The 14,892-nt window shown below is 43.1% G+C and overlaps 1 protein-coding gene across 1 annotated transcript in view; it reads left to right on the forward strand.

Annotated features, from left to right (window-relative positions):
* Nucleotides 1–239: 239 nt before the first annotated feature.
* The window catches only part of LOC126184569 (uncharacterized), a 296,048-nt gene continuing 281,395 nt past the window's right edge, over nt 240–14,892 (forward strand). Inside the window, exon 1 of the mRNA XM_049926997.1 lies at nt 240–301. Within this exon, the coding sequence (XP_049782954.1) occupies nt 278–301 (24 nt within the window). The 5' untranslated portion in view covers nt 240–277. The remainder of the gene's footprint in view (nt 302–14,892) is intronic.

Below are 14,892 nucleotides of genomic sequence, written 5' to 3' on the forward strand. Positions count from 1 at the left end.
TGAAGCTGCGGATGTGTGGCGCGAGTTGCACAACGTCCCGAAGAAGGACTTTTCTGACAGTTTCACATGGTTCTATGAACGCTCTGCGCGTTGTACTCAAGTGGGAGAGACTATATGGGGCACGTGATCTTTTGGATTAACGTGCCGTGAAAGCACACGCTTCCCTGGCGGTGCGCCGCCCGCTCCACGCCGGAGTGTGGAGTGGGGATAGCTGGCTAGCTACTTTCCCGCAACCGGTATAAGAGACGCACACACCTCGCCAGCCGCTATTGTCGCCATGAAGTCCTGCCTGCTGCTGTTGGTGAGTACCTCTCCGCTGTGCGTTTACCCGCAATATAATAGTGGCACACCCTACAGTGTCCCAAATCAAAGTGCGAGTGATTGCAGGCTAGAGTGCTTGTGCTACAAAACGTGAGCTGCCCGGTCAAAAAGTGGCGTCGAGAACTGAGGTGTTGTGGGAAGAAGGGTTACATTTTACTGACATTAAACTTCTGTCGAACAAATGTTATTTTTGCGTACTGGCGTCGAAAGTGAAAGACTTACCGTCACATTTCAGTCCACAGCTTATAAAGTTTCTTCTCCATTTTGTTGTTGACAATGGGATGTGGATTCAAACTGGCAGATTCGTGTCCCTGCTGCCAAACTTTCGTGCAGTTGAGGTGCCTTCCGGTAACTGAGGATACCAGATACATGGCACTGACCCTCGGAGGTAAATCACTTATGGAAAAGAGAAAAAGGTTTCGTCTTAAAATTAAGCCAGCAGGAACTCCTTGCGAAGTTGTGCTCCACTGACACGCATAACTTATATTATTCGATGTTACGATTACTCTCTGATTCTTATATGACAGATAACGCCTGAGTCACTGCAGTGTATTATGTCAGTCTAGTTAATAAAGCATCGTGGAGTGATAACGAACTGCAACTTTTTTTTACGTTACACGCCTCGGAATTTCGCTACTTGATTACTTTCATACAGAGACGATTTGACGGTAAAAAGCGGAAGAGTGTCATAGATTAGGCATATTTAATTTATCACAGATAGTGGTACACTATTCTAATATTGGAATTTCGTTAACAACAATCATCTACAATCCTTAAACATACTGATAACATCTTTTCGTAAAAAAGGAAAAAAAAAATGCCGAGGTTTATGGTTAAGAATCACACTTCGATTTCACTGTGAGTTGAATGCGTGTCTATGTTACATGGCAGCTACTAGATTCTGAGAAAACATTTGTGACAGTGTACATCCGAAAAAAATCGTTATCTAACACTACGTAATGCCGTGACATTTCACACAAAACTTTCTCCTCTGTTGTTGTAATACGACATGGCTACGACATCTACTTTCAGCAAACATACAACACTGTAGAGCCCAACGTAAACCACCTAGTCTTGGCACGTTGGTTTTAAGCACCGAATACACGTTCTTGATTGGAAGTAACCTACTTTAGTACAACAATACAGAAAATTCGCATACTGTCATATATTCCTGTACACTTTGCTGTGAGCGAGAAACTCAACAAACGAGTTCCGTCCTTGCGACAATTACTAGTTAATGCACACGTTTATCATTAAATGTCAATCACTGACAGCCTAGAGTGTAACGAATTGCGACAGTCGTCCGCAGCTAATAACAGTTATTCAGCACGTTTCTCTGAATACGAAAATTGTTTTCTCTCTATCTTAATATTCAAACTGCTTGCCTTGTGCACTTTAAAGCTCAGCTCATGCTGTCAAACAAGTGTCGTGTTAAATTCGCTGCATGATTTTCTTATAATCGAGGAAAAACTACTTCGTTAAATAAGACAGTTTTGGCGCTCACAAAGGAATTCTTCGACCACATTCACTATCATAAAAACATTGGAGTAGGTTAAAAAACTGACTTGAAAGTTCTACTGTGTGAGGTCGGAATGAGAGACGAAACACGGCCTTTGAAAATAACTGTTCACTTGCTGCTGCAATTATGTTCTTTTAAAAATTCAAATCCTCCGGCAAAAAATTTCAGGATTTTCTTAAATGCGATCCTAGATCATTGTCTTCAGTGCACTGACTAGCAAAGAAATTATGGTTACAAGCATTGCGAAAACGTGAGGGAAACAGGGAGAAGCAAGTTTCTGAACAATTCCATAGAATAAAAGAGAGAACTACTGAATTTTATGAATCATTGTTGTCAGTACTTTCAGAAGATACGGAAAGGAATCAATGTACTTCAGAAATAGAGGCATGAGGAAATCCCATAGATCAAACAATAAGAGGGGAGCAGATGTTTCGCACGGTTCTTAACCAACATAAATTCATTCAAATTTGGTGAACATTTGTCACAAGTCCGTTCCTACATTTTCAGCGGTTAAGGAATTGGCATCCTAATTCAAACGACGTTGATGATACACCTGAACGACTCCATAAAAGTGGAACCACCGAGAAATTGCAAATTATGGTATGGAACGATCCGTGTTTAAAGGGATACGGAAGCATAGGCAGAGGTCTGCGCTCATACGCAAATCAGTTGTAATAATTACTTTGGGGATACAATCCTACGCCGTCGTAAATGTCCGAGGACATATCTGCAATAACTGTTACTTTGCATTTAAAAGTTAAAGGATAGCGTCAGTTTTACGATTTCCGTCTATTTGGTTTGCTTGTGATCGATAGTAATAATATTTACTATTTGAAGTCTCTATTATTATTTATTCGGAATTGAGTGCCACTGTGTTGGATGGAATGCACTTTATCCTACAGAGGGTAGATCCATGTTTCATATCTGCAGAAACTAAAAGTGGCAACATGCTCTTCTTCCTCCTTTATCACTCAATTACACGTACATTCTATTTCCTTTGTGCCAGCAGCAAGTACAAATTGAAACGTTTATTGTATTGAGAAGTGTATTATGACACCATGTTATTGTAAATTAACGTAAATTTGATAAATAAACTACTCTTATATATTTGACCGCACGCAAAAGTGACGCCAACAGGAAACGACTACTTTTAACTTCCTAATGTACTGGAAATAACCCTTCAAAAATTCTCTAAATCGTTTCCGGTAATTACGATTTAAAAGTGTTTGTTACTGATTGTATAATAGTCTGAGTTGTATTCATGGTCGAGCCCCACTTTCTTAGTCAATGGAATGTAAATTACGAAGCACCACTTCAGCGGGCGAAAATTCAGGTCAAGAGCAGGACTACCGTCTGGAATCCGGAGTACAGAAAGGGTGAAAGTGGTTTACAGACCTGCAATATCCGTGGCTACGGATAAAAGACTTTTTAGATGCAGATGCAGGTAATGGACTAGCGGATGGAATGCCGATGCGGAGAGTACTTTTCTTATCGCGAAAACCATAGTTTTATAGGTGGAAGACGATAACAGAGAGACGTTGTGCAACACGGACAACTTTAGCGTTAGAAGTGCGACTTCCTCTGTTGCAAGAAGAGTCAAGAAACACGGTACCTGGTTCTAGATTAAATCTCGTGAAATGACCAGTTACAGCTCATCGGGAGAGAAAAAGAGGAGTACCCTCTGCCATACACCGCAAGGTGGTTTGGAGTATACATGTAAATGTAGGTTAGCCGTTTTCAAATTTTCATTCAAGAAATAATAGATAGAAAGTAGAAAATGCAAGTAAAAGCAAAGTTTTCGCATGGAATATTCTAAGAACCAAGCATAAATGAAAAAACTTCTAAAATGTTTACTAAAATTCGAGAAACACATATTGTGTCGCAAATTGTATACCGTAACTGTACTCTTTAAGAGTAACGTGGTGGGATTTCGAGAGAATTAGCAAGGTTCTGTGACTTGGCAGGGGACATCTCTTACTCGTGGAAAAGATGTGGGTTCAAGTACTTTATATCAAAGACTGAAAAATTCGCGAGAATACGGTAGGTAAACGATATTCTGACGAAAGCAGAGTTCAGAGGTGAGCTTGTGGGCAAAAACATTTCAGCCTTCGTCTCGCGAAGTGACTGCAGTGAGAAAACTGGGAGCTAATATGAAGATATTTATCAAGAGACATTCAGCATCAGAAGTTCCATCTTTTTTTTTCCTCGATAAATAGACAACATTCTTCCGTGAGTTTTGTGTGCCTATAAATGGATGGACTGACATGTTAATACGTAGTCTCTTTAGTAGTCTTGTAGTATTTTCTAACTGTTCTGCCAATGAAACGCAGTCTTTGGTTCGCCTTCCCCACATTTTACATGTGTTACACTATGTGATCAAAAGTATCCGGACACCCCCAAAACCATATGTTTTTCTTATTACATGCATTGTGCTACCACCTACTGTCAGGTACTCCATATCAGCGATCTCAGTAGTCATTAGACATCATGAGACAGCAGAATGGGGCGCTCTGCGAAACTCACGGACTTCGAACGTGGTCAGGTGATTGGGTGTCACTTGTGTCATACGCCTGTACGTGAGATTCCCTCACTCCTAAACAACCCTATGTCCACTGTTTCCAATGCCATAGTGAAGTGGAAATGTGAAGGGACAGGTGTAGCACAAAAGCGTACAGGCCGACCTCGTCTGTTGACTTACAGATACCGTCGTAACATGTAATAAGCAGACATCTATCCACACCATCACACAGGAAATACAAACTGCATCAGGATCCAGTGCAAGTTTTATGACAGTTTCCAGAATGAGATTTTTACTCTGCAGCGGAGTGTGCGCTGATATGAAACTTCCTGGCAGATTAAAACTGTGTGCCCGACCGAGACGCGAACTCCGGACCTTTGCCTTTCGCGGGCAGGTGCTCTACCATCTGAGCTACCGAAGCACGACTCACGCCCGGTACTCACAGCTTTACTTCTGCCAGTATCTCATCTCCTACCTTCCAAACTGCGCAGGAGAGCTTCTGTAAAGTTTGGAAGGTAGGAGATGAGATACTGGCAGAAGTAAAGCTGTGAGTACCGGGCGTGAGTCGTGCTTCGGTAGCTCAGATGGTAGAGCACCTGCCCGCGAAAGGCAAAGGTCCCGAGTTCGAGTCTCGGTCGGGCACACAGTTTTAATCTGCCAGGAAGTTTCATTATGGCAGTTAGTTGGGAGGTGAGAAAACTTGGATTTCATGGTCGAGCGGCAGCTCATAAGCCACACATCACGTCGGTAAATGCCAAACGGCGCCTCGCTTGGTGTAAGGAGCGTAAACATTGGACGATTGAACAGTGGAAAAACGTTGTGTGGAGTGACGAATCACGGTACAGAATGTGGCGATCCTATGGCAGGATGTGGGTATGGCAAATTCCCGGTGAACGTCATCTGCCAGCGTGTGTAGTGCCAACAGTAAAATTCGGAGGCGGTAGTGCTATGGTGTGGTCGTGTTTTCCATGGACGTGGCCTGCAACCATCGTTGTTTTGCGTGGCACTGTTACAGCACAGGCCTACATTGGTGTTTTAAGCACCTTCTTGCTTCCCACTATTGAACAGCAATTCGGGGATGGCAAGTACATCTTTCAACACGATCGATTACCTGTTCATAACGCACGGCCTGTGGTGGAGTGGTTACACGACAATAACATCCCTGTAATGGATTGGCTTGTACAGAGTCCTGACCTGAATACTATATAACACCTTTGGGATGTTTTGGAGCGCCGACTTCGTGACAGGCCTCACCAACCGACATCAAAACCTGTCCTCAGTGCAGTACTTCGTGAAGAGTGGGCTGCCATTCCCCAAGAAACCTTCCAGCACCTGATTGAACGTATGCCTGCGAGAGTGGAAGCTCTCATCAAGGCTAAGGGTAGGCCAATACCAAATTGAATCCCAGCACTACCGACTTAGGGTGCCACGAACTTGTAAGTCATTTTCAGCCAGGTGTCCGGATACTTTTGATCACATAGTGTATTTCCAATATAAGTTGTTCGTAATTGTAATTCCTACGCACTTAGCAGAATTTACAGCCCTTAGATTTGATTGATCTATGGTGTATCCGAAGTTCAACGGATACCTTTTCGCAATCATGTGGATTACCTCACACACTTCATTATTTAGGGTCAACTGATAATTTTCGCACCATACATATATATTTTCTAAATCGTTTTGCAATTTGTTTTGATCTTCTGATGACTTTATTAGACGATAAACGACATCATCGCCTCCAAATAACCTAAGATGGTTGCTCAGATTGTCTCCGAAATCGGTTCTAAAAATAAGGTACACCAGAGGGCCTATAACACTACCATAGTGGACGCCAGAAATGAATTCTGTTTTACTCGACGACTTTCCGTCAGTTACTACGAACTGTGACCTTTCAGACAGGAAATCATGAATCCAGTTGCATAACTGAGACGATATTTCATAACTGTGCAAATTGATTACAAGCCGCTTGAGAGGTATGGTGTCAAAAGCCTTCTGGAAATGTAGAATTATGAAATCAATTTGAAATACCTTGTCGACGGCATTCGCCACTTCGTGTGAGTAAAGAGCTAATTATGTTTCACAAGAACGATGTTTTCTAAATCCGTGTTGACTATGTGTCAATAGACCATTCCATTCGAGGTAATTCATAATGGTCGAACACAACATATGTTACAAAATCCTGATACGTATCGACGTTAATGTTATGGGTTTTTAACTTAGTGGCTTACTGTTATTGCCTTTCTTGAATATTGGTGTAACCTGTGCAACTTTCCAGTCTCTGGGTACGGACCTTTCGTCGCGCGAGCGGTTGTATATGATTGTTAAGTATGGAGCTATTGCAACAGCATATTGTGACAGAAACCTAACTGGTATACAGACTGGACCGGAATTCGTGTTTTATTAAGTGAGTTAAGTTGCTTCACTACTCCGAGGATGTCTACATCAAAGTTACTCATGTCGGCGGCTGTTCTTGATTCGAATTCAGGAATATTTACTTCGTCATCTTTGGTGCAGGAATTTCGGAAGACCGTGTTTAGTAATTCTGCTTTAGCAGTACTGTCATCGACAGAATGTCCATTGCTATCGCGCAGAGAAGGCACTGACTGCGTCTTACTGCTAGCTTACTTTACATACGACCAGAATACCTCTGGATTTTCTGCCAGATTTTGAGACAAAGTTTAGTTGTGGAAACTATTATAAGCATCTCACACTGAAGTCCGCGCTAAATTTCGAGCAATGTAGAGGTTCTGCGTTCGTTTAAATTTGGCATGCTTTTTTCGTTGTTTCTGCAACAGTGTTCTGATCTGTTTCGTGTACTGTGGGGGATCAGCTCCGTCGTTCGTTAATTTTTTTTATATAAATCAGTCAATTGCTGTCGATGCTATTGCTTTGAATTCAAGCCATATCTGATCTACGCTTACACTGTTAATCTGGAAGAAGTGAAGAGTGTCTCTAAGGAAGGCGTCATGCGAATTTTTATCTGCTTTTTTGAATTAATATTTTTTTCATTTTTGAAGGATTTGGGAGTTACGGTATTCAGCCTCGCTACGGCAACTCTGTGTTTGATGCTCGTTATTAGCTCAGGATTATTTGTTGCTAAGAGGTCAAATAATTTCAGAGAATGGGTTTAGCACAATTTCGGATGATATTTTATGCGTACCTCCGGATTTAAACACGAATTTTCGCCAGCACATGATGGGTAAATTGAAGTCACCACCAGCTATAATTGTATGAGTCGGTTACGTGTTTCAAACTAGACCCAACTTTTCTTTAAACCTTTCAGCAATTGTATCATCTGAGATGGGCGGTCGGTAAAAGGATCCAATTATTATTTTATTCGGTTGACAAGACTGACCTTTATCCATACTAATTCACAGAAACTATCTATTTCAATTTCGCTTCATGATAAACAACTTCTAACAGCAACAAACAAGCCACCGCCAACTGTATTTTTGAGCACCGTTAGATCCTTCGCAAAAATTTGGGCTGAACTTACCCCAGCTTTCAGTGCCTATAACGGTTTGAGCATCAGTGCTTTCTATTAGCGCTTGGAGCTCTGGTACTTTCCAACACAGTTACGACAATTTAAAACAGATATAGCGATGGTTCCTGGGTCTACGTTATTCCTGTGTTCAACCTGCACGCTTTGAGACTGGAGCGCTTTTTGTGTTTCCCTTAGACTCTCGAACGTAAAGAAACTCCCAATCCATGCCACACATCCCCTGCTACTCGTGTAGCAGTCTCCTGAAATATTTAGCCGTACCCGAAAACCAGCCACCCTATGGCACTAGTCGACGAATCTGCAGCCTACACGGTCGCAGAACCGTCTGCCCCTCTGATTTAGATCCTCCACTCAGGTCTGTACCAGAGGTCCGCAGTCGGTCCTATCCACTATACTGCAAGTGGTGAGCTCTGCTTCCAAACGCGCAAGTAAGACTGGCAGCCTTTACCACTTCTGACACCTTCTCGAAACCAGAGAGAATATCTTCTGATCCAAAGTGACACAGATCATTGATACCGACGTGAGCCACCACCTGCAGTTGGCTGCACTCTGTGCTTTTCATGTCATCCGGAATGACCTGTTCCACGTCTGGAATGACTGCACTCAATATGTACATGGAGTGCACTCTGGCTTTCTTCCCTTCCTTGGCAGCCATGTCCCTAAAGGCCCCCATAACGCGCCTAACATTGGAGGTTCCAACTAACAATGATCTCATAATCTGTGACTGCCCGGATCGTGAATGCTGAGAGGTTTCCTCTGACACAGGACAATTGGCTGAGGTACAGTGTCAGCCGCCATAGACAACACCTGGAATCTGTTTGTGAGATTAACGGAGAAGGCCGTACTTTCAGCTCCCCAGGGTACTCTTTCGCAGCCATTACCAATAAATACATGACAGTGTTCAAAGACCACAAGCCACTTAACACATTTCCTTCACTCTTGGCCAAGAGAGTATTTGGTCAATTTGGCACTCCTAAAAGCGTTAGGATTTCCCTGTCCACTGTGCTCTAGCTTCGTCATATGTTTTGGGCAGAGAGGGACGGTGAAAACTTGCGGCTGTCTGTCTCTCACCCACATCTTGCAACGCTGGGCTATGATCCGCATAGGGACGTTCTTTCTGCTTGTGTTTCTCTTTTAGAACAAATTCTAGGAATATTTCCGCTTGTTAACGCAATATATATTGTCAACTTTATGTCACCCATAGTGAACGCTACAATGGTTATAAGGCCTCATCACAGCTACACTAACACGAGAGCAAACGCGAAATATTCAGCGTGCGTCCAAAAGTGCCCACTTCAGAGAGCACTAGGTACTCTATAGAGATTATTATTTTGTAGTATTCTGCGTAGTGGCAGGTCTATGTCTGGAGAATTTCTGGCACCTTTGTTCCCTGTCTTCAGCTTCTTTCTTTAGTCTGGTGTATCTCCTTCTACCTTTAATGTTATCCCGATGTTTGATTCTCCTACTTCCTGGTCCTGAAGTTCCTTTGATATTCCCTTCGATGACGGCGTGTAACAGCCCCACGTGTCTAAGTACGTGTTCGTTCCAGTTAGGCTTTCTCTGAAGAATTGTGTTCAGAATAGTTTTCTTCTCTCCTTCACTTCTCAGTACATAGTCGTTTGTCACCCGACCTGCCCACTTGTTCTCCTCTATTCTTCACCAGCACCACATTTCAAAGCTTTACAGGTGTTTGTTCTCCATTTTTCTCATGGTCCATGTCTCTGCTCCGTACAGTGCAATGCTCCAGATTTAGAACTTCACCAGTTTCTCCCTTAAGTCCGAGGTCAACTTGCTGGTCAGCAGAGTCCTCTTCTTGTTAAATGCTGCTTTGGCCATGGCGATTCTTGCTCGAATTTCATTTGTACAGGGGGCATTCCTTGTCAGCAAGCTTCCCAAGTACTTGAACTGCATCACATTCTACAGCTCTCGATTGTCGACAGTTATCCTCAAAGTTTTCTCCCGTTTTGATATCCGCGTCACTTCTGATTTCTCTATGTTGATTCCCATGGCGTATTTCCTTCCAGTTTCCACCTACTGGCTTGTCACATGTTGCAGTTGTGTTTGATTTTTGGCGACCGCTACCACGTCATTTTTATACTTGATGGTGCTGAGGAGTCATCCTCCTATCCTGAAGTTTTCAAATTTTTTGAAAGCTTATCTCGTCAGCCATTTTCCATATAGGCTGAAGAGACTCGGATGTAGACAACATTCTTGTCTGACTTGTCTTCCTATTTCCAAGCTGTTTGTTTCATTGTAGTTAAGTCACGCCTTTACTCTTTGTTCTAGGTACAAGTTCATAATTAGTCTCTCCTGTTGATTCCTACCTCGTTAACGATGTTAACCAATTTTGTTCAGTTGACTCTGTCGAGTGTCTTCTGCTAGTCTATAAAACAAGCGCAAACTTTTTGGTTAACAGCCAAAACTCTCTCCGACATTATCCTCGCCATGCCGATTTCGTTTCTGGATCTTTTTCCTTTCCTAATTCTAAACTGGTCCTTTCCATTACTTCCCCAATTTGTTCTTCCAACTGTCTGTTGAGTATTCTTGCAAAGATCTTCGACACGTGGAAGATCAGACAAATTCTTCTGTAATCACTACACTTCTGTAGGGATAACCGATGTTTGACGTACGTATTAAAATAACACTTTTTACCGAGTGGAACCTGTTAAGCAAATAACACGTTACCCGCATGACGTTCCAGTAATTTTAAACAAATGAATGAAAGTTTGCCTGGCGCTGTAATACACAGCATCACAGTTCCGTCTCGCAACTTCTTACGCACAGATAGCTTCGTGCAGTCACGGTGTTACTCGCTGCTGGAACATATTCGTTCCTTCGGTGAAAGTTACAGGGGCGAGCTGGAGAGCCCAGAGTCGTTCAGTGTGCAAGCAGTGCCACCGTTACAACACTTTTATAGCTTCGAATTTGTTCGCGCGCCGTGTAACTGTCATAAACAACAGGAAAATCAGATTCAGAAATTTTACGCTCAGTTTTGTCTGTAGTTGACAACAATGAATAAATCTAGTTATTTTTGGAGATATTTGTCTCTAAGAGATTAAAGTAACGAAAGCTCTCTAGATTTCGAATTTAAGCACCATCAGTGCCTCATTAATTTTTTTTTTTTTTCAAAAGCAGGCTATATAGTAAATGGTCGTCGTACTTGCTTAAACACAATTGATATCAAGCTTACGTTTATAGACATGAAATGTTATTTGTTGAAGGATACGTTAAAACACGGTTTCTAATATTCAATAAATGTTACATAATTCACAATTTTAAATTATTTCCTTAACCACGTTAAACACTTGAAGAACATTGTTACAATAATGCGAACAGTACTATTTTATTTTTTTCTCAGCGTACTTCATGGCCTGTGTGGAGCCTTTTAAATGATTACTAGGTCTCTAGAACCAGAAATGGTTCAAATGGTTCTGAGCACTATGGGACTTAACAGCTATGGTCATCAGTCCCCTAGAACTTAGAACTACTTAAACTTAACTAACCTAAGGACAGCACACAACACCCAGTCATCACGAGGCAGAGAAAATCCCTGACCCCGCTCTAGAACCAGATGCTAGAACACGGTTCCAACATGAACGTCGCAACATATTACTGTTTAGCCATTCCCTGCTAGTAATGAGGCGGGTGCGTGATGCTGTCTGTGCAGAGAGGGCCGGTATCGCAATTGTGTTCTATGTGTCTTACGCCACATGCTCCTGGCCTTGCTGCCCCTGGTAACTGTCTGACCCCCACTGTTTCTGTCGTATAAAAATTTACATTCTGGGGAACTGTCGCTGTCGCTTCTTAACGCAATACATTATGTGTTTGCTTTATGCTACCCATAATGAACACTACATTGCCCAAGTCCCATTACAATACCAAAATTAACATGAAAATTTATGCATACCCGAAGCGTATGATAAACATAGTAGTGGCAGAAAGACTGTATTGGCTAGAGCGTCACGTGCTACACTCTACCTTGTTAGGTGCAGACTGTTATACAATGAGGAGTCAAGACGTTGTGATCACTGGCCAGCGCGAGACTGAATGCCGCCAGGTGGCGTGATACGCTAAGGAAAGTATATAAAACCAATGTGGAATCACGATACAGGTGGGCAGCGTCTACTTAAAGTGACTGGAAGACGGTGAACCACGCACTGGCAGTGGTTAGCACACTGGACTCGCATTCGGGGGGACGACGGTTCAATCCCGCGCCCGGCCATCCTGATTTAGGTTTTCCGTGATTCCCCTAAATGGCTCCAGGCAAATGCCAGGATGGTTCCTTTGAAAGGGCACGGCCGACTTCCTTCCCCATCCTTCCCTAATCCGATGAGATCGATGACCTCGCTGTTTGGTCCCTTCCCCCAAAACACCAACCAATCACGAACTGGCCTCAGGGGTTTCGACGTGGAGCTCAGAGACTTGATTGCTGTATATATATGAAGATGGTATCTGTTCAATCGGACCTGTCTGAAAGAACAGATACCATCTTCATATACAGGGTGGTCCATTGATCGTGACCGGGCCAAATATCTTACGACATAAGCGTCAAACGAAAAAAAAATATGAACGAAACTCGTCTACCTTGAAGGGGGAAACCAGATGGCGCTATGGTTGGCCCGCTAGATGGCGCTACCATAGGTCAAACGGATATCAACTGCTATTTTTTAAATAGGAACCCCCATTTTTTATTACATATTCGTGTCGTAGGTAAAGGTATATGAATGTTTTAGTTGGACCACTTTTTTCGCTTTGTGATAGATGGCGCTGTAATACTCACAAACATATGGCTCACAATTTTAGACGAACAGTTGGTAACAGGTAGGTTTTTTTTTACATTTAAATACAGAACGTAGGTACGTTTGAACATTTTATTTCGGTTGTTCCAATGTGATACATGTAGCTTTGTGAACTTATCATTTCTGAGAACGCATGCTGTTACAGCGTGATTACTTGTAAATACCACATTAATGCAATAAATGCTCAAAATGATGTCCGTCAACCTCAGTGCATTTGGCAATACGTGTAACGACATTCCTCTCAACAGCGAGTAGTTCTCCTTCCGTAATGTTCGGACATACATTGACAATGCGCTGACGCATGTTGTCAGGCGTTGTCGGTGGATCACGATAGCAAATATCCTTCAACTTTCTACACAGAAAGAAATCCGGGGACGTCAGATCCGGTGAACGCGCGGGCCATGGTATGGTGCTTCGACGACCAATCCACCTGTCATGAAATATGCTACTCAAAACCGCTTCAACCCCACGCGAGCTATGTGCCGGACAACCATCATTTTGGAAGTAGATCGCCATTCTGTCATGCAGTGAAATATCTTGTAGTAACATCGGTAGAACATTACGTAGGAAATCAGCATACATTGAACCATTTAGATTGCCATCGATAAAATGGGGGCCAATTATCCTTCCTCCCATAATGCCGCACCATACATTAACCCGCCAAGGTAGCTGATGTTCCACTTGTCGCAGCCATCGTGGATTTTCCGTCGCCCAATAGTGCATATTACGCCGGTGTACGTTACCGCTGTTGGTGAATGACGCTTCGTCGCTAAATAGAACGTGTGCAAAAAATCTGTCATCGTCCCGTAATTTACTTGTGCCCAGTGACAGAACCGGATACGACGTTCAAAGTCGCGCTATGCAATTGCTGGTGCATAGAAATATGGTACGGGTACAATCGATGTTGATGTAGCATTCTCAACACCGACGGTTTTGAGATTCCCGATTCTCGCGCAATTTGTCTGCTACTGATGTGCGGATTAGGCGCGGCAACAGATAAAACACCTACTTGGGCATCATCATTTGTTGCAGGTCGTGGTTGACGTTTCACATGTGGCTGAACACTTCCTGTTTCCTTAAATAACGTAACTAGCCCGCGAACGGTCCGGACACTTGGATGATGTCGTCCAGGATACCGAGCAGCATACATAGCAGACGCCCGTTGGGCATTTTGATCACAATAGCCATACATCAACACGATATCGACATTTTCCGCAATTGATAAACGGTCCATTTTAACACGGGTAATGTATCACGAAGCAAATACCATCCGCACTGGGTGAATGTTACGTGATATCACGTACTTATACGTTTGCGACAATTACATCTCCATCTATCACAAAGCGAAATAAGTGGTGCAACTCACATTCATATTTCTTTACATACTACACAAACATGTAATAAAAAATGGGGGTTCCTATTTTAAAAAACGCAGTTGATATCCGTTTGACCTGTGGCAGCGCCATCTAGCGGGCCAACCATAGCGCTATCTGGTTTCCGCCTTCAAGCTAGACGAGTTTCGTTCTTTGTATTTTTTTCGTTTGACGTTTATTTCGTGAGATATTTGGCCCGGTCACTATCAATGGACCACCCTGTATATGTAGCTATGGCTAACCGGCCATTTGACCGTCTTCTTCTGTCACAAACAGTGCCCGAACTATTACGGAAATCGGCGGTAAAGCCGCAAGTAATGCGTATCATGGGCAAGGGAACTATGAATTTAGTGCGGGACAAAAAGTTGCGAATGTGGGTCTCATGGGAGGCACGACAGAGATAAGTCCCTGCAGTCGCACTATCCTCTGTGTCCTCGGTGGCTCAGATGGCTTCTGCGTCTGCCATGTAAGCAGGAGATCCCGGGTTCGAGTCCCGGTCGGGGCACACATATTCAACTGTTCCCGTTGACTTACATCAACGTCTGTATGCAGCTAAGGGTATTCATTCCGTCGCAACTTGATTGCTGTGTAATGTCGGATAGGCGTCGTTCTGTGCTAGATCTGACAACAATTTACAGGCAGAAGTGTCTCGTATCTCATCATTCTTCACACATTGAAGAACGTGGCTTCCGCAGGAGACTACCACTCCGTGTTCTCATACTAACGCAATGACGTCGTCTGTTACGATTTCAGTGTGCACGAGATCATCGATATTGAACCACGAACCAATGGAAACGTGTCGCTGCTTGTATGGCTCACATTTCACGTTACACAAGGTTAATGATCACGTCGGTATACGC

Source organism: Schistocerca cancellata, chromosome 4 (genome assembly GCF_023864275.1).
Source record: "Schistocerca cancellata isolate TAMUIC-IGC-003103 chromosome 4, iqSchCanc2.1, whole genome shotgun sequence".
Taxonomy (NCBI): domain Eukaryota; kingdom Metazoa; phylum Arthropoda; class Insecta; order Orthoptera; family Acrididae; genus Schistocerca; species Schistocerca cancellata.